Source organism: Ictidomys tridecemlineatus, chromosome 9, assembly GCF_052094955.1.
Source record: "Ictidomys tridecemlineatus isolate mIctTri1 chromosome 9, mIctTri1.hap1, whole genome shotgun sequence".
Classification (NCBI taxonomy): Eukaryota; Metazoa; Chordata; class Mammalia; order Rodentia; family Sciuridae; genus Ictidomys; species Ictidomys tridecemlineatus.
The window spans coordinates 124,178,378-124,202,981 of record NC_135485.1 but is presented as its reverse complement, the minus strand read 5'-3'; the positions used below and the strand labels follow the sequence as shown (position 1 = coordinate 124,202,981).

General features: G+C 32.6%; 1 protein-coding gene across 5 annotated transcripts in view; it reads right to left on the bottom strand.

Moving 5' to 3' along the window:
• Positions 1–24,604, bottom strand: part of Lrba (LPS responsive beige-like anchor protein) — a 648,575-nt gene that overhangs the window by 570,356 nt on the left and 53,615 nt on the right. For all 5 annotated transcript variants that reach the window (XM_040293201.2, XM_040293202.2, XM_040293204.2 and 2 more), the window contains exons 3-4: positions 1,914–2,145; positions 1,593–1,693 (exon numbers count right to left, since the gene is read on the bottom strand). In XM_040293201.2, coding sequence (XP_040149135.2) covers positions 1,593–1,693; positions 1,914–2,145 — 333 coding nt within the window. The remainder of the gene's footprint in view (positions 1–1,592; positions 1,694–1,913; positions 2,146–24,604) is intronic.

Here is a 24,604-nt window from a genome sequence, read left to right as displayed (position 1 = left end):
TTTATATATTCATGAATATAACAAAAGTACATTAATCATATATTCTGAAATTATCTGAATAGAAATCAAGACCAAAATCAAACAAGTATACTTCCTCTTCTTAAAATGAGAATGTTAAAAAAAAAAAAACCTATATTTACAAACCCACCATCAACAAATAGAAAACTGGACAAAATTTATGAAACAAAAACTATTTTCAGACAAAAGAAGAGGTGGCTCAAGATTATGATTCCCTCAGAAATGAAAACAAACAAAAAGACCTCTGTCTGGAGTCAGTTTCCATATCACTACACAAAGAGAAGGAGACCAAAGAGAATTTGAAAGTATCACTGAGTTGCAGAGAGAGAAACTGAAGTGTGGGGAATCTGAGGTAGATGGAAGTTTTGGAGAAGCAGTTCCAGAAATCTGCAGTGACTCCTAATAGAAACAAAATCAATGAGTAAAAAATTGGCTTAGAAAATTATAAGATTATAGGGTCAGTAGACAAGAGCACTAAAGTAATAACTATTTTGCTAAATATTATCAAGGACTGAAAGAAAAATATGAACACACTGAGATTAAAAATGTATATATGCTATCTAAATTTTCAAAAGATAATTAAAATACTGCAGAAGAAAACGTTAGTTAACTTGAGACTACAGCAATAACAAATCTAAAATGAAGCACATAGAGAAAGACTAAAAACAGTGAACAGATTTCAATAAACTGTGGTTCAACACCAAGAGGTCTAACTTACCTGTAATTGGAGTCTCAGAAATGAGAAAGAAGAGACAAAAAAAGAATATTTGAAGAAATAATGACCAAAATTCTTCCAAATTTTAAAAAGAAATCAAAACCCCACCAATGAAAGAGCTCTCAGTAAAGATAAACACAAGGTAAGCCAAAGAAAGAAACATCCTCAAGTTTAGTAAAAATCAATAATAAAAACTTGAAAAGGAAACAGAAAACCGGAGCCTGATACAAAGAAATTGAAGAATATAAATTTTCATATGATGAATTATAGTATAGTATTTAGTTTCCAGGAAACTAAAACAAGTCTGGAAATACAACAAAAAAAAGATAAAATATTGATTTACTAGTACTCCTTTAAGGGACAACAGCCACCTAAATAGCAAAAATAGACAGTTTGACAAGGCACCTGGGATTCAAACTAAGTTTGTAAACACCCAATGCAAAGGGCTGATAAACTGCATCTAAGGAGAGTGGATCTAATTAAATGCAAGCCTTTTTTTGTGGTGGATTATTTAAGTTTAAGGATCACTACTAAAGAAGAAAAGTTACAGAAGAAAAGCTATATATTGCTACCAAACACTTTTCTTTCTCTGTGGTTAACTTTTTCCTCTAATAAATATTGGATATATAGTTAAAGAATAATTTGAAGAAGGATTCAATTAGCCTACTGAAATACTCATTCTCTTAGTCCTCACCTGTGTCATCATGACAAAAGTGGCTGTACAGATGTAAATGCTATTTTAATTGATCTCTTCCACTCAATTTTACATTTACTCCATATGCAATAATATTAGCTAATTAAAGATACAAATATTTTCAGGAGGGGAATATTTTCCAAAGAGTATTTAGGTTTTTTTTACCCATTGTCCTTTATCTCCTTGAAGTTTACTGAAGAAAAGCTTTAGTTCTCGAACCGTCAAATTATAGCTAGCTAGCACTCCCAACATGTCAACTAAAAGATCTGGAAACAAAAGAAAACAATAAAATCATTAAGCAATTTATATTTCTTAAAGAGTTAAAATATATGTTTGGATATCAAAGTCTAATTACTACATTACTACATTACTACATGTTCAAATATTTCTTAAATAAATGTTGCTAAATAAAATAAGAAAAATATAATATTTAAGAATCAAATTGTATTTCTTCATATACATTGTACTATAAAAAAAAACTCATACCTGCAATCATATTATCAACTTTTTCAATTTTCCCAAGCACTTTTTCAACAAGGCCTACTTCCGTGCAGACTTGAAGATTTCGTATACTCTTCTTCAAAATGGCTGTGAACATGCTCCAGACTTCTGCTTGGCAAGTAATGTCACATTTTTCCAGTAGGTCCACCATGCAGATAATACTCTCACCTTCTTGAATAATGAAATTCATCTCCAAATCAAACTGTCCTCCTACCAGCTTCCAGGAGAAAAAACAAAAGCATATTAGTGCTTTGATCTCACTGTAACTTGTTCTTAAACTTTAGCAATAAGCACCAACAATAAAAAGGTTCCCTACCCTCCACAAAAATAAAAAGTTGATTTTTTTAAAAAATCATTAAGCTCTAAAGTATAAAGCTTTTAAGGAACTCTTCAAATTTAGACAGCACAAAGCCACATAAAACTTACAATATTAAAATGAAAATATATAGTGTTCAACAAAATATAGGATGTCTTAGGTAAATTGAAACCTACTATCCTATTAGTAATAAAGATAGATCTAAATTAGTTCTCCAATTTCCTAAATTTCAGTACTTCATTTATAAATTATTAATTCTACACACAACAACCTAAAGGTCCTTCACTACCTAAACAGTATAAGCTCATAGCAAAAATGAAAAGCTGGGGCTGGAGTTAGAAGTTCACAGTAGAGCACTTGCCTAGCACATGTAAGTAACTGGGTTCAATACTCAGCACCACAGAAAATTAAATAAATAAAATAAAGGAAAAGCTAAAAAACACTGAGAACACAAAATTCAGAGTTTATATTTGTCAGTTTCTAACTTATTATACCCTTTCATTTTGATCTCTCTTCTCTCCTGTCAATTATCATTATAAATTATTCATAGTCACATACCCAAAGTCAGTAATCAAGAAAATTTCATTGACATTGCTATTTAAAATTGCATCCAAAGGACTGTGATAGAGCACTTGCCTAGCATAGGCGAGGCCCTGGGTTCGATCCTGAGCACCACATAAAAATAAATAAGTAAAATAAAGGTGTTGTGTCCAGCTACAAATAAAAAATAAATTTATAAAAAAAATCTGTCCAAAGAATGCTACACTGACCATCTCCACCTTGTTATCTCACCTACAGTTTCCCCTTACATAGCAAAGCTTTGTACATTTTAAACAAATGTCATTTAAAGGAATTAAAATACTTTTAGATGGACATTACTACCCTTTAAAAAAAATTTTTTTAGTTGCAGATGGACACAATATCTTTATTTTTGTTTATTTTTTAATGTAGTGCTAAGGAATAAACCCAATACCTCATGCTTGCAAGGCAAGCACTCTATCGATGAGCTACAACCCAAGCCCAAGTTAAAAAGAACTACTCTTTTTAACTAGACTTTTAAAAATAAATTTTACTGTGCACATGTTATTTTCACTATATATTTAAAGATCTGTCAAAAACATTTGAACTTGATTCATCTATGCTTCTTTCAGAACTCTTCTGAATACTTCTTAATTTTTCACTATGTATTCCTAAATCCCAAAGGTGGGCTCGAATTAGAAGAAAGTGAATGTTACAAAACAAAAGCCAACAACTTATTGAAGAGTGATACATATGACTATGTACAAGTTTACTTCAAGAAAGCAAGGAATGTTCAGAACTAGGAATTTGATTAAAAGTTCTTGCAGTCAGGGATCAACATGTGTGCAAGTTCTGCCCAAAAACACAAGCACTGCTTGAAAAAGAAAAAAAAAATGGAAATGAACAACATAAGGATCAGTGGTTACATACTAAGACAAGAGCTCCTGGCAAGCACAGTGGCAAAGACATTTGGTACTCCAGGAAAGCTCTGTCACAAGAAACCTAGGATGCACTGACACCACTATCTTTTAATACTGTTCTGGAGATACAGAAGTCATATGGGGTCAAAAGAAGGCAACGTATATAAAAATCAGAAAAAGGAGATTTAAATTGAATTATTGGGAGGATTAGGGAAAGGGAGGAGAGGGGGTATGGGGGTAGGAAAGATAGAAGAATAAATCAGACATTATTATCCTATGAACATATATAACTATATGACCCCTGGGATTCTACATGTATAATCAGAAGAATGAAAAATTTGCCAAAATACCTTCCAGGTAAGTTAAATCATGAAGTTTCACAGCAAAAGAAACAATCAACAGAGTGAAGACACAACCTATAGAATGTGAGAAAATACTGTAAAGCATACATTTGATGAGGAATTACTATCCATATAAATTTTAAAAAACTCTAGAAAAAAAAACATAAATAATTCAATTTTAAAATGGACAATAGACCTAACTAAACATTTTACAAAAGAAAACATATAAATGTCCAATGAGTATATTAAAAATGTTCAATACCATTTATCATCAGAGAAGCACCAGTCAGAACCACAATGAGATCTCACCTCACTATAGTAAGAATGGTTATTATCAAAAACACTAAAGAGTAAGTGCTGGTGATTGTATGGAGAAAAGAGAACTTTTGTTTTCTGCTGGTGGGAAGATGTATTAGTTCAATCATTATAGCAAACAGTATGGTTCCTTAAAAAAATTAAAATGGTACTACCATATGCTCCAGCAATCTCACACTAAGGTATATATTCAAAGGAAATGAAATCAGTATGTCAAAGACACCAGCACTATTCACAATAACCAAGTAATGGAAACAACCTATAATGTCTATCAACAGATAAAGAAAATGTAGAATATATATATGATGAAATACTATTCAGCCATTAAAAAGGATGAAATCATATCATTTGTCACAACATGGATGGAAACTGGAGGAAAATATGGTAAGTGAAATAAGGCAGGTACAGAAAGACAAGTACTACGTGATCTCACTCACTTAGAAGAGAGACCCTAAGCAACTTAGTGAGACCCTGTCTGAAAATAAAAAATAAAAAGGGTTGGGGATGTTGCTCAGTGGTTAAGCACCCCTGGGTTCAATCTCTGGTACCAAAAAAAAAACAAAAAGAAAAGAACTAGAAGGAAGGATTTTGAATGTTTTCACCATAAAGAAAAGATAAATAATTAAGGAATAAAAATTTACCCTAATTTTAACATTACAAGCATATATATTTATCAAACAATCACTAGGACCCAATTAATATATACAATTTTATGTATGTTTAAAAATAAATTTTAATTTTAAACATCAAAAATTAAACCTAAAGCAACAAAATATAAGAAATTTTCAAGAAAGAAAAAAGAAATGATTAACTGCTTACAGAAATAAAAAGCAGTATAAGGAAAAATAATTAAAGTACTGTCAACCTGGTGAAAAAAATGTTTTAGGAAGACATGAGCAGTCAACTCACAAAAGAAAGCCAAATGGCAAATGGAAATGGAAAACAATGCTAAATAAAATTTATTTATTTTTAAAAGTATCAATGTTCAAAGTAGATGAGAACGAAACAGGCACTTTTATACACTCCTGGTGAAATATTTCCAGAAAACAATATAGTAATACTAAGTAAGCATAATCATGCCAAGACAAAACTGCCTTTAATTTAGTGTGGGCAATACAGATCATTAGCCATTGTCAAAGATTAATAAAAGTTAACAGGAAAACTTCAAAACTAAGATAACTGATTCTATGAACTTAAACCTACAAATTTGGCAAAGATGATTTCTAATCAATTTCATCAACAGAAAGATCTTGTCCATGTCAAGGAACACCAATATTCTTTGGAAGATGATTTGAAAGAACCACAAATCCACATGGAAGATAGAATGTAAAAATGACAAAATCCTCAGATACAAAAAAAAAAAAAAAACAACTTCTTGTGGGAAAAAACTGCAAAGATTCAGAAAGGTGGACAAATAATCTCTAAGACTATAAACAACTAATAATTCTATGTAATATTATACATAATACATAATCCTTAAATAATTGGTGAAAGAAAAGCTAAAAGAAAATGTTTTATGAAAAACATTTAGACCTTATCTGATTCAAATGTATGATATGTCAAGATCATTGTACTGTCATGTGTAACTAATTAAAACAAATTTAAAAAATTAAAATTAAAAAAAAATAAATTGTTTTTTATGCGGAAAATTTTAAAAAAAAACATTTAAATACAACTATGAAGAAGACAAACTCTTCAGCAATATTTTCCAGACAACAGAAACTAAACCTTTCCCACTGAATACAATGAGGCACTTCTTAAAACACACACGCACAAACAACTCTTGGAGTTTATTTAACAATGCAAACCAACCAACATATTTGAAATAATTTACCGCCAAGAAAATACAGTCCAGAGAGATTTCTAACAGTGTACTTTGTCTACATCTAAATGGGTCAAAAACCTTGTTGCAACTAACTTAAGAGACCTTACCTTCACCTTAACATTGCTTACATCAATCTTTCATTTTGATCTGTGTATATTACCATCAGTAACCACCTTTCCAAGAGCTATAGAATTAATTTTTGAAAGTAATTTCCAAAAAAGCCCCAAATATTTCACCAGCTTTTAAATTGAGTTTATAGTGTAAGCACAATCTCCAGACAGGTGTTTTAAATATTCTTCCATTGCGTTAAATATTGTAAAATATGCCTTTCAAGGGGAAAATTGATGGCAGAAATCTGTACATACAAATGTATGGCATATTTGATATACTGTATGTATGCATATCTATTAAACCTAAAAAGCATGCAGTGGCTCTACAGCATGTCATGTTAACCCTTTCTAATAGTTATTTGAAGCTGATCAACCTTCAAAATACAAATTTGTTTCCAATGACAGCGATCATAATCCAGGACCAGGCATTGGCTAGTTATTATCTGAGCTGTAGTAATGGCTCTGCACTACAAAATGTAATCTTCCCAAATGTCACAGTAAGTTATGAATATCTGAGCAGCCTAATGCACTTTACTAGCCATGAAATGTGAAAATGTAATCTTATTACCTTTTTTATGGTTGTATTTTTTTGAATAATGTAGGCTGGAAACTGATGTATTGGCTTTTTCTGCATTTTAGCATGATTTGGTCTCCTGTGCTATATAGAACATTTTTCAAGACTCTCCATTTCAACATATTTTAGTCTTGGCCTGAACTTCATAAACAATTTTTATAGCAACCTTCAGGGTGGCACAACATGCTTTCTATAGGTTATAGTTTAATGTATAAGATTACAGAAATTTTAAACCATCTTATTCAGAGTCCAAATAAACCTTTACAAGTCTTGTATCATGACTTTAATTATGCAGAGTGATTGTTTTTCTTCTCAACAGTTATATTAATAAAATGCCTTGAGCTAAAATCAGTCACTAACCTAAGTCACTCATATTTTCAGAACACCAAGAAATACATGGAGATCAAAAATAATTATTCTTCTCTTCAAAAGATTTATAAAACTGGAAAGACTGTAACTCACATTCTAATACTTCAAAGTAAAGCTATGTTTTCCCTGAACCACTCACTGGGAAACTGTTAAATTTTTCTTCAATGATGGGGCAAGAGTAAAGACTACAGAGAACCATAACAGCTTCTGCCACTAACTAGATACTAATTATTTGTGACCTGTCCAAAACTGTCTAAATCATTTTATTCTCTGAACTTGTCTTTTGTAAAATGAACTAAGAATAATGTTTATTTACCCTGCACCCCTCAAAAATGTGCTTAGTTTTTAAGAGTGCTCATTTTAAGGTATATACTTGTTCCCAAAAATCCATTCCTATGTGAATATGACCTTGTACATGTTTAGTCACTAGAGCCAAAATAGGAAGAAGTTAAAGAAAAATTACCATGCTGTGGCCCAAACTGCAATGATTCCCAATTTAGATATTTTTCTTCTCCCACAATAATAAGAAGTTTCTAATGTGACACATGGAGCACAGGAAAACGATCTCATTTCCTAACTGTCCTCAAAGTTGCCAGTCATGTGACCAAATTCTGATCAATAGGCACTAATAGAAGCAACTTCTAGGTATTGTCTTGAAAGGACCTTTCTCTCCAACTTGCCTCCTTCCTACTGCACAAAATGTAAAAACAGTGGCAAGAACTAGAGTAGCCATCGCAGATTGAAGAAGTCAATCTTAACTTGTTTAAAGAACAAAAAGACCCATGGATCCTGACAATTATAGAACCATAACAGTAGCCCATTACTCTCTCTTCTTATCTGACAGACAAATACACTTGTACCTTGCTAAAACCACTGTTGATTTAGACCTCTCTGTTATGACAGGTGAAAATCTTTATCCTGACTAATATATACACTTATTATTTACATTTTCTCAGAAATAGAAAAAAATTCAAAAATACCTTCAAGTGGCATATTCACATTCCCACCACTTATACTAAAGCAAATATTAACTCATCAAGTGTCAATTTTAACCTAGCTGAATATATGTCCTCATAAATTTAGAAACAGAAATCAAAGAATGTATTATTCCCTGACTATATTCTTACTGAGTAACTTAATAACTGCTCTATACTATTCCTCTGCCACATGCCCCCATTATAGATTTAATTGCATCCACCCACCAAAATTTCATATATTAAAATCCTAAGCTCCAGTACCTCAGAATGTGACCTTATTTGCAAACAGGTTGTTGCAGATGCAATTAGTCACATTAGGTCATTAAAGTAAGTCTTAATCCAATACAACTATTTCCTTATTTAAAAGGGAAAAGCTACACACACAAGTGAACACTGAGAGAATGCCGGATGAACATGCAGACAGAGCTAGGGTGATGTGTCTACAAGCCAAAGAATGGCAAAGATCCAGAAGGAAAGAGGCACAGAGCAGATTCTAACAATTCTCAGAAACAACCAACCCGTCTCCTCATTCATCCTGACTTCTAGCCCACCCAACTGTGAAGTAATAAATTTGTTGTTTCAGCCACTCAATTTCTGGTAGTTTGCTACATAGCCCTGGAAAACTAGTTAATACTAGTAACCTCCTGAGGTTCATTTTTTACATTGCCTATTAAAATCCCCAGTAAGCATTCTGTGACCCAGAAACTCTGTTCAACTTATTTGCTCCCGGAACCCTCATTTAACAGCAAAAACACTACACTTTTCCTTACAGAAATAAGTTTGTGATTAGCAGTTTCTCAAAAACAAATACAGATCATAGATTATATGCACAGATGATATAATATTTTTTTAAAAAAGCAAAGGAATGACATATTAAAGTTAGGATAAGGAAAACTGTTCTGTCAGGTAAAAGAAAGGTCAAAGTACTGATATTATAGTACTAATGTGAATTAGGTATGTGCATGTACATGTTAATAATTTTTAAATACATTTCTATACTTTACACACATATTTCTTGTGTTTGATATGCCTCACCAAAAAAAAAAAAAATTGTAAGTTGTACTATGCTAAAGATATCCCTAGATCAGAAGCAGAAGGATACTTAATTCGATCTAGCCAGGTACAGGCTGCAAAAGATTCCCTCATATAAAGCTCCACTTACAATAAACTAATAATCCAAAATCAAAAAAACACATAAGAAAACAGAATAGCATGGAGAGTCAGAAGGTATAATAATTGTAATATTAGGTTTTAAGATCTTCAAATTATAAAATTATCAAATCTTTAAAATTACAGGTAATTATTAAAGCACAAGTACATTATAATGCAAAGGCTCTTTCATTTCATAAAGATCTCCCTTTCTACTATTGTAACAGATCCCTGCAGTCAATTATCACATATATTTTATAGGGAAAAAGATTAAATCTGTGTTCATTCACAGTCTACAAATCAGACTACCTTACTGAGTCCAGTGCTTTCCTTACAGCTTTACTAACAATCAACTATTTAAGTTTTTTTTAAGTTTCTTTAAATAATGAGATCTTAAAAGTATTTAAATGATCTGTGAACTTCATTTATAATAAGTCAAAATGCATGTTGTGCTGACAGTGAGTTAACATATCTTAACATTTTTTAAATCCCCAAATGTTCTAGAAGTATCCTTTCTCATTGTTCATTATACCTTTCATAAAAATTAGAAATTTCACAGCACTGTGGCATAACAAAAGCAATACGAAGTAAAAATGTTCCATGATTAAATAACCATGAGAAATAATGAATTAAAGAATTCTAAGGAGATGTTTACATGACAGAATTAGCAGGGCTCTAATATGCTACCTTAGGCCACACATCTCAAAAGCAAAATGTGTGACCAACACAACCTTTTTCTTTCCTTTATCTCCCCTCTCCACCCCCACCCACGTTTTTTCCTTTTATTTTTTTTTCTTTTGGACAGAAAATTTTCTTGGGAATTGAAACAGTTATTTCTCAACAGCTTTTTTGCAAAATACTACATGATGTAATATATTTGTTCTTGAAACTTATTGGTATGAATAAATATCACAGAATTAACTGTTTTAGGCAAACATTTAGTAGACTTTCAAATTTTTCAAGTAAATGGTTCAAAACAACTTATTTGTTTTTCACAGGTTTTTTAATATTTACTATTTTTAAGTTTTAGGTGGACACAATATCTTTATTTTACATTTACATGATGCTGAGGATCGAACCCAGTGCCTTGTGCATGCTAGACAAGCACTCTACCACTGAGCCACAACCCCATCCCCTCATAGGTTTCTTTTTATGACTTACTAGAGATACTAATTAGCCAAAGAAAAAGACATCTTAAGATTAATTTAAGGGAGAAGAAAATATGATCAATCAAAATCAAACTGACTCCTTATCCCTGCCTAAACAATGAGTCCAAAAGTAAAGCAAGATACATGCCCTCCCACACTAAATAAGGGCTGATGAGTGCCAGCAGAAGTAACAATGTGTAACTTATGACATTAGGTCCTTAGGGTTTTATAATTCTGAGGAAAATCAGACACCATGAATGAGAATACTCAAGAGAGACCTGCATGAAGAAGAACTGAGGTCTCCCATCAATTTGCCAGTCTCATAAGCAGCCTTGGTTAACTGAGGTCTCCCATCAATTTGCCAGTCTCATAAGCACCCCAGTTAAGCCCTAGACAACACCTTGAATGCAACCTTGAGACAGACCCTGATCCAAAACTGTCTAGACAGCCTGCCCCAATTCCCTGACCCTCAGACACTTTATTAGCTAATGTTTATTACTGTTTCAAGCTATGATGGCTTGGGAAAACTTGTTAAGCAGCAATGGTAACTACTAGTTACAAATCAATCAGCAAGTAGTTAGGGAAAATTTTGACTCTATATATTCTTGTACTACTTGGATTTTTAAAATTTAAACATTCTAATAAAATATAAAATAGTAACATATACTAGAGTGAGCTATGTACTGTGCATGAACTTTTTCACACAAACCCTATATTAATCCCCACTTAATAGAAAGGAATGCTACAGATAAGTAACTTGCCCAAACTTATAAGGTTCTAAGAAAGTTAAACCAGGATTTCAACACTGAAGCATCCCACCAAGGTGGGAGTACTTAATACTTGTATTTAATAGATTGAGATATATATACTGCAGATCAGCTAACTCTCAACATCAATTCTTCAAAGTCTATTAGGAACATACATGATGAATACATACATATTTGTTACTGAGAGACAAAACTGCTACAATAGTTATAAAAGCCAATGATTTTAGGTTTTAAGACATTTGAAAATGCAAATAACTAAATCCCTTCTTCTTTTGATTTCTGCTACTACAAATACTGTAAAAATAAATGCCTGACTTTCAGGCATCCTTATCAGATGAGCGGTTGTGCAAAATTCTTTGTGCTTCAAAGAGCACTGACTAGGGGCTGGGGGTTTAGCTCAATGGTAGACTCTTTGTCTAGGATGACTTGATTGATAAAAGGAGAACAGATGGCTGGCCCACCCTCTTGCCCTGCTACCTTCTTCTGTCCCTAGAGCACAAACATGATGTTGAAAGGTACAACAATGATCTTGATATCATAAGAATTACAAATACAAAGATAAAGAGTCAAGACACTAATAATGACAGGGAGCCAGGTACAGTGGCACACACCTGTAATCCCAGCTACTGAAGCAAGAGGGTTGCAAGTTTCAGACTATCCTAAGCAACTTAGTAATACTCAAAATAAAAATAAATAAACAAACAGATAGATAGATAGAATGGGGATATAGTGAAGTGGTAGAGCATCCCCAGTAACACACACGCATGTACACACACAAAAGAATGGCAGAGAGTACCTAGTTCTTAAACATTAAATAGAACTGCTAATACCAGCAAATGTCCCCTTCCAAACTGCTTATGATATGAAAAATATGAAATCTCTCTTTCATGAAGTCATTATTAGATGTGTGTTTTCTATTACTTCAGCAGAATATATCTCTAAATAGCATACATAATAATTCTCAGAAAACACAAAAGTGAATGTGTGATCAAAAAAACCTATCTTGGACAAATTTTATTATAAATACGTTTCAAAATTAACTTAGGTAACTAATTCATTTTGTGCCTTAGAAAATTCTTTTTGGTGATGCACATCTGTAATCTCCCAGTGGCTCAGGAGGCTGAGGCAGGAGGATTGCAAGTTCAAAGCCAACCTCAGCAATTTAGTGAGGCTTTAAGCAACTTAGGAGACCCTGTCTCTAAATAAAAATGAAATGGGCCGGGAATGTGGTTCAGTGGTTAAGCGCCTCTGGGTTCAATTCCTGGCACAAAAACAACAAAACAAAGTGATGACCAAATTAAATGAAATACACATAATAGATGTAGAAAAGATGAACAGCAGCTCTTGCTCCATAAAATACAAGTATCTCTGGACAGTAGCTTTACTGCATTTGTTTAAATAATAAAATATTTCAAGGTTAATTTTCAAAAGATAATCTAATAATACCAAGTTTTTATGTGTGATCAGTAGATATTCTAGAATCAAGAGTAAAGACTGCAAAAAAAAAGACTTTAAATTTATTCAAATGAGATAATGCTAGTTCTGATAAGAGGTTTATTTTAAACTCTGTTAACAAAGTGAATATACCTTAGGGTCCATGACTATAGTGGGAATTTACTATAATATATAATAAGGGGAAGAAAATATACCATCACACAATATTCTAAATCTCTACTTAAGAGAACGTTTGAGAAATAGTTCTTTATAGTTTTGAAATATTTTTTTAGAAATTTATGTATAACTAGTTGGGTTCATCTCAACAAACTTATACAAGAATAGAAATCCATTTCAGTTCATGATGGCCCCTCACCAATTTTTCCTACCCCTTTCCTTCCCATCCTCCCTCCCCTCTCCCATTCTCCTTCCTCTGGTCAACTAGACTTCCCTTCACTTGTCTATTAATTTATATCTGCTTGGTTCTTTATGTTATCCTATCCTTCCCTCTCCCTTTCCTTTATTTTACTCTATCTTCTGAACATGAGAGAAAACATTCAATTTTCGAGTTTAGTTTATTTCACTTAGCATGCTAGTCTCCATATCCAGCCATTTAGAGCAAATGCCATAATTTCATTCTATTTTATGGCTAAATAGAAAGCCATTGTGTGTGTGAGTGTGTGTGTGCGCATATGTGTGTGTGTGTATAGCATTGTGTATGTGTGCGCGATATATATATACACACACACACACAAAATGGCTTTCTATATTTCTAAGTATATACATACTTTTTTCACATTTTCCTAATCCACTCATCTATTGACAGGCATCTGGGTTGATTCCATAATTGAGCTATTGTGAATTGTGCTGTTATAAACATTGAGGTGGGTGTATCGCTATAGTATGTCAATGTTAGATCTTTGGGGAGAATACCAAGGAGTATTTTCCCAATAACTGGATCATATGGTGGTTCCATTCCTAGTTTTTTGAGGAAATCGCCATACTGCTTTCCAGAGTGATTGTACTAGTATGCAGTCCCACCAAAAGTGTTCAAGTATACCTTTTTCCCCACCACCTCACCAGCATTTATTGTTGTTCGTACTCATGATCTTTGCCATTCTGACTGGAATGAGATGAAATCTTAGTGTAGTTTGGATTTCCCTGATTACTAGAGATGTTGAACATTCTTCATATATTTGTTGGCCATTTGTATTTCTTCCTTTGAGAAGTCTAATTCTTTTGTCCATTTACTGATTTAATTATTTGTGGGATTTTTTTGTGTTGTGAGTTCTTGGCATATCCTGGATATAAATCCCCTGTCAGAGGAGTAACTGGCCAAGCTTTTCTCCCATTCTGTAGGCTATCTCTTCACATTCTTGTTTCCTTTGCTATGCAGAAGCTTTTTAGTTTGATGGAATCTCAATTATTGATTTTTGGTTTTATTCCTTGTGATATGGATGTCCTGTTAAGGAAGCTGGTGCCAAAACCAATATGATAAGAACACTGACCCTATGTTTTCTTCTAGCAATTGTAAAGTTTCTGGTCTAGTTCCTAAGTCTTCAATCCAGTTTGAGTTTTGTGTAGGGTGAATTAGATAAGGGTCTAATTTCATTTTTCTACACATAGCTATCCAGTTTCTCCAACACTGTTAAAAACAGTCTTCTGTTAAAAACACTGTCTTTTCTCCAAGACATATTTTTGGTACCTTTTGTCAAATATCAGAGGCCATAGATTTGTCTTTGTGTTGTCTATTCTGTTCCACTGATCTTCACATCTATTTTGATGCAATACAATGATGTTCCTGTTACTACAGCTCTGTAGTATAATTTCAAATCAGGTATTGAGATACCTCATGCTTTACTTTTCTTGCTTAGTATTGCTTTGGCTATTCCGGGTCTCTTACTCTTCCAAATGAATTGAAGAATTATTTTTTCTAGTTCTGTTTAAAATGTCATTGGGCCAGATACACTGGTGCACACCTGTAATCCCAGAGGCTCAGGAGCCTGAGGCAGGAGGATCGCTACTTCAAAAACAGTCTCAGCAAAACTGAGGTGCTAATCAACTCAGTGAAGCCCTGTCTCTAAATAAAATACAAAATCGGGCTGGGGATGTGTCTCAGTGATAGAGTGCCCCTGAGTTCAATCCCCAATACCCCGGAAAAAAAAAAAAAAAGTCATTGGTATTTTGATGGAAATTGCATTGACCCTGTATATTGCTTTTGGTATTTATGGACATTTTGATAGATAGTGATTCTGACTATCCAGGAACATGGAGATCTTCTTCCCATTTTCTAAGGTCTTCTTCAGTTTCTTTCTTCAATGTTCTATAATTTTCATTGTAGAGCTCTTTTACCTCTTTTGTTAAATTAATTCCCAAGTATTTAATTTTTTTTTCAAGTTAGTGTGAATGGGATGGTTTCTCTGATTTCTTCCTTGGATAAATCACTGTTGGAGCATAGGGAAAGCTAATAATTTATGGGTGTTGATCTTGTATCCTGCTACTTTTCTAAACTCATTTACAAACTCAAAGTGTTCTGGTGGAGTTTTTTCAGTCTTCTAGATATAGAATCATATTGTCAGCAAACAGAAATAGTTTTAACTTCTTGTTTTCATATTTGTATCCCTTTGATTTCCTTTTCTTGTCTGAGCACTCTAGTATTTTGAAGACTACAGTGAATATAAGTGGTGAGAGTGGACAGCTCTGTCTCGTTTCTGATTTTAGAAGAAATGCTTTTAGTTATTCAGCATGATGTTGATTTGGGGTTTGTCGTAAGTGGCCCTTATGATGTTGAGGTAAATTCCTTCAGTTGCTAGCTTCTCCAACATTTTTAACATGAAAAGGTACTGAATATTATCAAAGGCCTTTTCTGCATCTATTGAGATGATCATGTGATTAAGTGATGAATTAACATTTATTGATTTGTGTAGGTTAAACCAACCTTTCATCCCTAGAACGAAACCTACTTGATGATGGTGTATTATCTTTTTGATGTGTCTTTGAATGTGGTTTATTATTTTATTAAGGATTTTTGTATGTATGTTCATCAGGGATATTGGTCGTAGTTTTCTTTCCTTGATGCATCTGTGTCTAGTTTTGGCATTAGGGTTATACTGGCTTCATAAAATATATTTGGGAGTGTTCCTTCTCTTTTAGAGAAATAAAGTAATTCTATATGTTAGTTTTATAATTATTTGAAAGGTCAGAAAAAAATTTCCACTTTAAATATTTTTGTCTAAAATGCTTAGTAATAAGTAAAAACACAGATTTAAAATCATTTAGCTGAGTGAAATTTGGTTTTGAATATATAAGAAATGAAAATAAGGGGCTGGAGTTGTGGCTCAGCAGTACAGTACTCGCCTAACATGTGTAAGGTGCTGGGTTCGATCCTCAGAACCACATATAAATAAATAAATTAAATAAAGGTATTGTGTCTAACTATATATATATATATATATATATATATATATATATAAAATATATGTAGAGAGAAGAAGAAATGAAAATAAGTACTACTGAGAATATTCAGATAAAATTCTGAATCAGACTATCAAATATTTAAAAAGTACTAAAACATTTAATAATAAAATTCCAATAAGAAAATGTTTAATAAACTTTATATTTATCTTGTATCTCAGAAATTCCTTCTACAATTATATTTGTTTTCAAACTCAGAAGGGTTTGAACATTCAACCAAAATGTATTATTTTGGGGGTTCGAGTTTCAGCTCAGTGGTAGAATGCTTGCCTGGTATGCGTGAGGCCCTGGGTTCGATCCTCAGCACTACATATAAGTAAATAAATAAAATAAAAAGATCCATTAACAACTAAAAAAAATTTTAAATGTATTATTTTGCATACCTCTGACATACACATACCATATTTATGCATTATTTTTTATAATAGTTCCACAGAAAAATCCCAAAGAATAGGCACTAGATTGATGGAAATGGTTATCTTAAATGACTGGGTTACAAAAGGACTTTACTTTCAAAACACATTCATGACACAGTTCAATTTTTCAAAATAAGTATTTTCCTTGATCCCAAGGGCATAAAAGATATTTTAATCCTTTTAATATGCAATGAACATTTAGATGGAAAAATAGGCAAGAAAAAAAAACTGTGCTCCTTGGTCTGTATTTCTTTTTCTGTATCACTCTCAATTTGGGCAAAAAACAAATTCTTCTGTTCCTAGACAGCTATCTATTTTGTCCTCTGGGTGGCCATTTTCCTACAAGACCATAACACAACCTAGATTTATACTCCATTAAAATACCCAAAGCTCGAATGTTTCCTCTGTATACCATGTCTTCCACCAAACGCTCTTTCCCATAGAATTCTCCCTTCCATAGAAAAAAGAAACATCCTTATGTTATAAAAATAATGTTTTCTTCATCAGTAATTGATAGAACAGAAAGTCAGCAAGGATTAGAATTCAATAATATCAACCAAAGAAACTACCATTTTTATAAGACTCCATCCAATCCCAGAAGAATATATATTATTTTCAAGTGCTCATATAATACATATCAAGATAGTCAACATCCTGGGACATAACACAAACTCAACACATTTTAAAGGGATTGAAATCATACACAATATAGGTTCTCTGACCAGAGTAAAATCAAACTAGAAATCAAAAACTAAAATAGAAAAAAAAAATCCCCAATCTTTTGAAAACTTATAACACTAAGAGAGGCCAAAGAGGAAGTTTCAAGGGAACTAAATAAATATCATCACTCAAAATTAAAATGTAACATATCAAAATTTATGGACCATACCTAAAGCAGCGCTTAGGGGGAAATTTGTAGCATTAAAACGCATACATTAGAAAAGATGTCTCAAATCAATAACCTAAGCTTCCATTTTAAAAATTTAGTAGGGGCTAGGGATGTAGCTCAGGGTATATCACTTGTCCAGCATGCATGAAACCTTGGTTTCCATCCCCAGCACTTGGGGAGGAGGCAGGGGCACCACTTAGTAGAAAAACAAAATGAGCCCAAGGCAAACAGAAGAAAAGAAATAATAAAGAACAGAAGTGGATGCAATTAAAGGAAGGAAAGCAATAGGGAAAAAAAATCAATGAAATAAAGAGTTCTTTTTTAAGAAAAAAAAATCAATAACATGGACAAAACTTTGGCAAGACTGACAAAAAATGAAGAGAAAAGACACAAATTGCCAGTCAGGAATAGAAAAATATCACTACAGATATTGCAAGCATCAAAAGAATAAGGAACTACAAACTCTAAACACATATTTTGACAGCTTAGACAACATGGGCCAATTCATCAAGCTATTTTCCCAATATAAAATAGATAATTTGAATACCCTTATAACTAATTAAGGAAAGTAAATTTATAATTTTAAAATTTAAAAAAAGAAAATTCTACTAATTTTTTTAAAAGAATACAAATTTTATACTTCACAATACATTTTATGGTGCTAGTACTAAAATCAAGACAATACCAAAAGAAAAAGAAAAAGCACTTAGGTTCATCCATAGTATCACCCCAAAAAATGGAAGGAAGAAAGAAAGAAAAATATATACACCATTATTTCTCGTGAGTATAAAGACAAAAATTCTAATTTTTTTTTTGGTGGTGATGGGAATTAGAACCCAGGGCCTTATGCATGTAAGGAAAGCAGTCTACCAACTGAGCTATATCTCAGCCCAAGACAAAAAATTCTTAAGAAAGGTAAAAACTGATCTCCTAGCAAGGTCACAGTTTATATGATAAACATACAAAGACCAATTATATTTCTGTACATTAGCAATGAACCAGTGGACAATGAAATTAAAAATATAATAAAATTTATAATTGCTAAATAATATAAACTATCTGAAATATGTACAGGTATAGACTGTTAAAAATATGATAAAAGAAACCAAAGAAGGTCTAAATAAATGGATAGACATACTATGTACACAGTATAGATGTCAATTCTTCCCAAATTGATATATAAACAGAGTTTCTATCAAAATCCCACAAAGATTCTTAAAAATACAGAAAATGTTTTTTAAGATCTGTATGCAAAAAACAAAGAACAGCAAACACAATGTTGAAAAAGAAAGATAAAGTGTGAGGAATCTTTCTATCCAATTAGGAGACTTATTACATAATTAGTACAGTAATCTATACTATGAGGAACTAGCAGGGGGACAAGACACATAAATTGATGAAACAGAATAGAGCACCCAAAAATAATATCACACAAATGTGCCCAACTGAATGAGTTTTGAAAAAGATATAAGAAGCAATTTAATGGATGAAGAACAGACTTTCAAAGACATGGTGCTGAAGCAATTAATGAGATTTCCACAGGCAAACAAATAAATCTTTGCTATATACTATATACTATACTATATACAAAACTCACTCATTATGGATCATGGATTTAAATGTAAAATATAAACTTAAAACAAATGCAAGAAAATGTTCAGAATTCAGGGTAGCAAAAAGTTCTTAGAGTGACACCAAAAGCAATCGTCATAAAAGAAAAAATAGATAAATTGGGCTTTATCAAAAATAAAAATATTTGGTCACTAAAAGACCATGTTAGGAGGATGAATTGAAAAGCTACAGACTAGGAAAAAAAATATTTGCGAACTCCATATCTAGCAAAGAAATATATATATATACACACACACATATATATATAATATATATAAAGAACTCTCGAATTCAACATAAGAGCAAACAGTCCAATTAGAAAATGCTGAAAACAACAACAAATATTTCAATAAACAGGACATAGAGATGACAAACACAGGGGAAAAGTTCAACATCATCACCCATTAAATTCAAATTAAATTGATGCATCACTACATATCAATTAGAATGAATAAAATAAATAACTGTGACAGAATCTACTGCTAGACAAAATGCAAAGAAACTGGACCATCCATCTGTTGCTAGTGGGAATCTAAGATGACATAGCCACTGTGGGAAACAATTCAGCAATTTCTTTAAAAATCTAAACACAAATGTTTATATATAGCAGCTTGATTTGTAATAGCCAAAAATGCAAACAATCTGAGTGACATACCACTACAAAATGTTTGTTCTATGCTAAATTAATACCAGGCATACTACCCAATAATAAAAAAGAACAAACTACTGACACAATTCAGACGAATCTTCAGAAAACTGTACTAACTGAAAAAAGAAATCATTTTATATGGTTCTATTTATATGGAATTCTAGAACTGACAAAATTACATAATATTTACGTAAAAATCAGAAATCTGTCACTGGTGACAACCAGTCAGAAGTCCAGTAGGAGGAAAGTGGGTGTGACTGTGATGGAAATATTCTATATCTTAATTATATCAATGTTAGTATTACATTAGTTTTGCAAGATTTTCCCACTTTGGAAAACTGGATAAAGAATATAAGGAATTTCTCTGTATAATTTCTTCAACTGCACATGAATCCACAATTATCTTGAAAGAAAAGATGTAATTTTTAAAAATAAATAGGCTGGGGCTGGGTATGTGGCTCAAGCGGTAGCAGGCTCGCCTGGCATGTGTGCAGCCCAGGTTCAATCCTCAGCATACCAACAAAGATGTTGTGTCCACCGAAAACTAAAAAATTAATATTAAAAAAAATTCTCTCTCTCTCTCAAAAATTAATTAATTAATTAATTAAAATAAAATAAAATAAAATAAAAATAAATAGGCTGGGTATATGATGGTACATGCCTGTAATCCCAGCTTCCTGGGAGGCTGTGACAGGAGGCTGAGGCAGGAGGATGCTCAAGGCCAGGAATTCAAAGTTAGCCCGGAAAACAAAGAAACACCCCAGGTTTCAAAAGAAAAGCAACCCTGGATGAAGTGTGGATTTGTCATAGGTTTAATTATTCCACTGATTATTTTAAAAGAAAACCATATTTACCTAGATGAATCTCTTAATTTGTAGAAGATGTGAGCCAAATTAAAAAGTAAGAAAACTCTCATGAACACAAATCCTGAAGCCACCTAGAAATTATAGTCCTAGATTTTTAATTCTCTATCCTTTTCTACCTCAGGGGAAAAGGAATAAAAAAAAAAAAGGTTGGCATATTTAATCACTTTCCCTACAAAAAGGTTTGCCATGTTTTAGACCAAAAAAATTGAGCATATATTGATATCAAAGAGCTTAACTATATATTCTATTGACTCAAATCCAATACTTACATTATAGAATAAATATGCAAATTTGAACCTTCAAACAGGAAATGAAATTTTCTAAATCCATTACATAACTTTAGATTCATGTGTGCACTGAAGGATAATAAATCATTTAAACCTTCATACACAGAACCTTTTTAAATTTGCATTTATCTACAGTAAATACTGCCATGTTCTTTAATGGATTGCTAGTTCAATCTAGCAAACTAGTGATTTATAGCAGTGACATATTTTAAAAATCAGAAATCTGTCGCTGGTGACAGCCAGTCAGAAGTCCACTGAACTTAACATTAGGTGGACTCACACACCATGGGATATGAAAGAAATACTAAAATGTCATGCATTCCATATTCAAATCAATTACTTCAGTATTTGAGTTTGATTAGAAGATTTTGTAGTATGATATAATTTAATAATCCTTATTACTTCAGCATTCCTATTTCTGGTAAATTATCATTCTGTCCATACTTTCAAGCTATTTTAAGGCCCTTTGTTTAAAAATAATTTTAAAATAAAAGACACTGTTCAATTTGATAGTTCATAATTTGAAGTCCTATTTCAAGGAACAGAATAATTTAGAATGAATGAAAGAAAAATCTATATTGTGTTTTCTCCATAAAATATGGACTTTTAGATTTTTTAATAATTTCATATCAAAAATTCTAATTTAGGAAAATTTATCAGAACTGAAAGAGAATGTGAACAACACAGTTAAAAATAAGCTGGAAATAACGTAAATGCCCACTGTGATAGACATCTGGGGTTTTTTTGTTTGTATGTTTGTTTTATTTTTTGCTTTTTGTCTGTATTGTACTTATTCTTCCTTTTATCCCAATCCATTCATGGCAATAATGTCACAGTACCTCACTCCCAGGCCATTAAGAGGTTATCTGAGCCAAGCCTAGCACATATAGTACCCCATTCTCCTGGTCACTGTGATTAAACAAAAAATGAGAATGTAGAGGGCTAGGGTTGTAGCTCAGGGGGAGAGCACTTGCCTGGCAAGTCTGAGGCACTGGGCTCAATCCTCAGCACCACATAAAAATAAATAAAGACTTTGTGTTCATCTACAACTAAAAATAATTTTTTAAAAAATGAGAACATAGGCTAAAACAAGTCATCAAAATCTTCACCAAGAGGTGCTGAGGTTGTAGCTCAGGAGTAGAGCGCTTGCCTAGCACGTTTGAGATCCTGGATTCGATACCCAGCACCACATAAAAACAGACAGATAAAATAAAAATGTTGTGCTCAACTACACTTAAAAAATAAATATAGAAAAATCTTCACCAAGAATTGTTTTTAATTGATAGGTAGAAAAGAAGAGCGCTTGGTCTTTGGGTCAAAGGATGGAAAGCTGTAAATTGAAGGTTTCCAACAAACATCTTCCCTGCCACACAGAGAAAGTCTATATGTACCAAAAATGGAGGAAGAATATTATCACAACATCAATTCCTTGGTTCCAAACTCTGGTTCCAGAACACCCCTGGTTCTTACAGTGGCAAATGATGATCTATCCCAGATCACAGACAGCTCTTTATACTTAAGCCAGTTTGATATAAGTTTCTATCTCTTGCAACCAAAACAGCACAAATTAATTTTTAAAAACAAAGTAGCTTAATTATCACACATCTTGACAATTGTATATCATGCATCAGTTTTTTTTTAAAAACTGAAGTATTTCATTTTCATTCATGCTTTCTCTCACATGTGGAAGCTAGAGAGAAAAAAAGAAAGATTGCAGAAGGTCCACAGGGATCTCATGAAAATCAAAGAGTGATAAGTAAAGAAAAGGGACTAAGGGATAGGAGGTTAGAAGGAAGGAGGGAAGAGCTGGGGAGGGACACTGGTCAAATTATATTGTAATACTGTGTGCATGAACGAATATGTAACAGCAAATCACATCATTATGTACAACTACAATGTACCAATAAAAAATGTGGGGGGCTGGGGTTGTAACTCAGTGATAGAGCTCTTGCCTAGCATGGGTGTGGTACTGGATTTGATCCTCAGCATCACATAAAAATAAATAAATAAAATAAAGGCATTGTGTCCATCTACAATTAAAAAGACTTTAAAATGTAGAAAGGTGGGAAAATAAATAAAAAGCATTTATTATTTTAAAAACATTTTAAAAGGACTGGGGATGTAGCTTAGTAGCAGAACATTCCTGGGTTCAATCCCCAGTACCAATAAATAAATAAATGTAGTGTGCTGGTTAAAGAAACAAAAAAGAAGTGGGTTAGGGAGAGGACAATAAGAAAAATTAATCTTTAATTTTACTTTATATTGTTTTTCAATGACTATATACCACTTTTAAAATACATATATAAACTTCAAAATTCAAACTGGTTAAAAGCAAGTCAACATTATTAATGCATTATTTCTCCCATGTCAATATTATAAATGTATAAGGTCAAAAAACAAAAAAAACATAAAAAATAAATGTATAAGGTCCCCTGCTCACATTGTCATGCTCTTTATCTATCTGCATGTCTGTGTAATTTGTATGTGTGTCTCTTTGTCTCTCCCCCACCCCCAGTATCTCTTTGCCTCTATTTCTGCCTGAGTCTCATCCTTCAAGTCTCTGTTCTCTCTACTTCTCTCTCCTATTACCCCTGACTTCCAGCTCTGTAAATCCCTTTCTGATTCTCAGGTTCTGAATACCCTTTCTTTTGAGTGTTTCTTTCTTGAAATGACATGTGTCTGTGCTTTACTCTGAGATCTGTCTCTCTGTATAGGCACACACAATTGCCTCACAGATAAGAGGCCTTCCTCTTTTTTTTTTCCATTGTAGAAATTTTTTATTATTAATTTTTTTAATTTATAAATGACAGTGGAATGCATTACAATTCATATTACACATATAGAGCACAAATTTTTCATTATCTCTGGCTGTATACAAAGTATATTCACACCAAGTGTTATGTGTCTTCCACCTGCTCATTTACATTATCTGTCCTACTCTCTTGCTCTATTTCTCTGTCCCTTCATCTCCCTTTACCACACCATCCCCCATCTTTCTCCACTTCCTTCCCAATGGTTTTTATGTATGTAGAGTTCACATTACTAACACATTAGTGCAAAGCCCTGGTAAAGCTGTCTCCAAATGGGTCATAATCAATCAATGCCATCAATCTATATTATAAAACAATATGCTAACTAAATTAAAATTGGGTTAAATTACCTGACTTTTAATAATAGGATAACCAAGCAGAAGATCAATAAAACCAAAGGATTGAACAATGCCATAAACCAGCCTCATGGACACTTACAGAACACTCATCTTGATGGGGGGAGACATGATACAGGCATACAAGTGCTGGTGGGACTAAAAATTGATGCAACCACTCTAAAAAGCAGTATGGAGATTCCTCAAAAAAATAGGGATAGAACCCCATTTGACCCAGCTATCCCACTCCCCGGTACTTATACAAAGATTTTAAATCAGCATATTACAGTGACACAGCCACATCAATGTTTATAGCAGCACAATTCACAATAACTAAGCTACAGAACCAATCTAGATGCCCTTCAACAGATGAATAGATAAAGAAAATATGGTGTACATATACACAATGGAGTATTACTCAGTCATAAATAAGAATGACTATGACATTTGCAAGTAAATGGATGGATCTGGAGAGGATCATCCTAAGCAAAATAAGACAGTCCCAAAAGCCAAAGTTCAAATGTTGTTGCTGTTATGTGGAAGCTAACCCACAAAAAGGGAGGAGATAAAAAGAA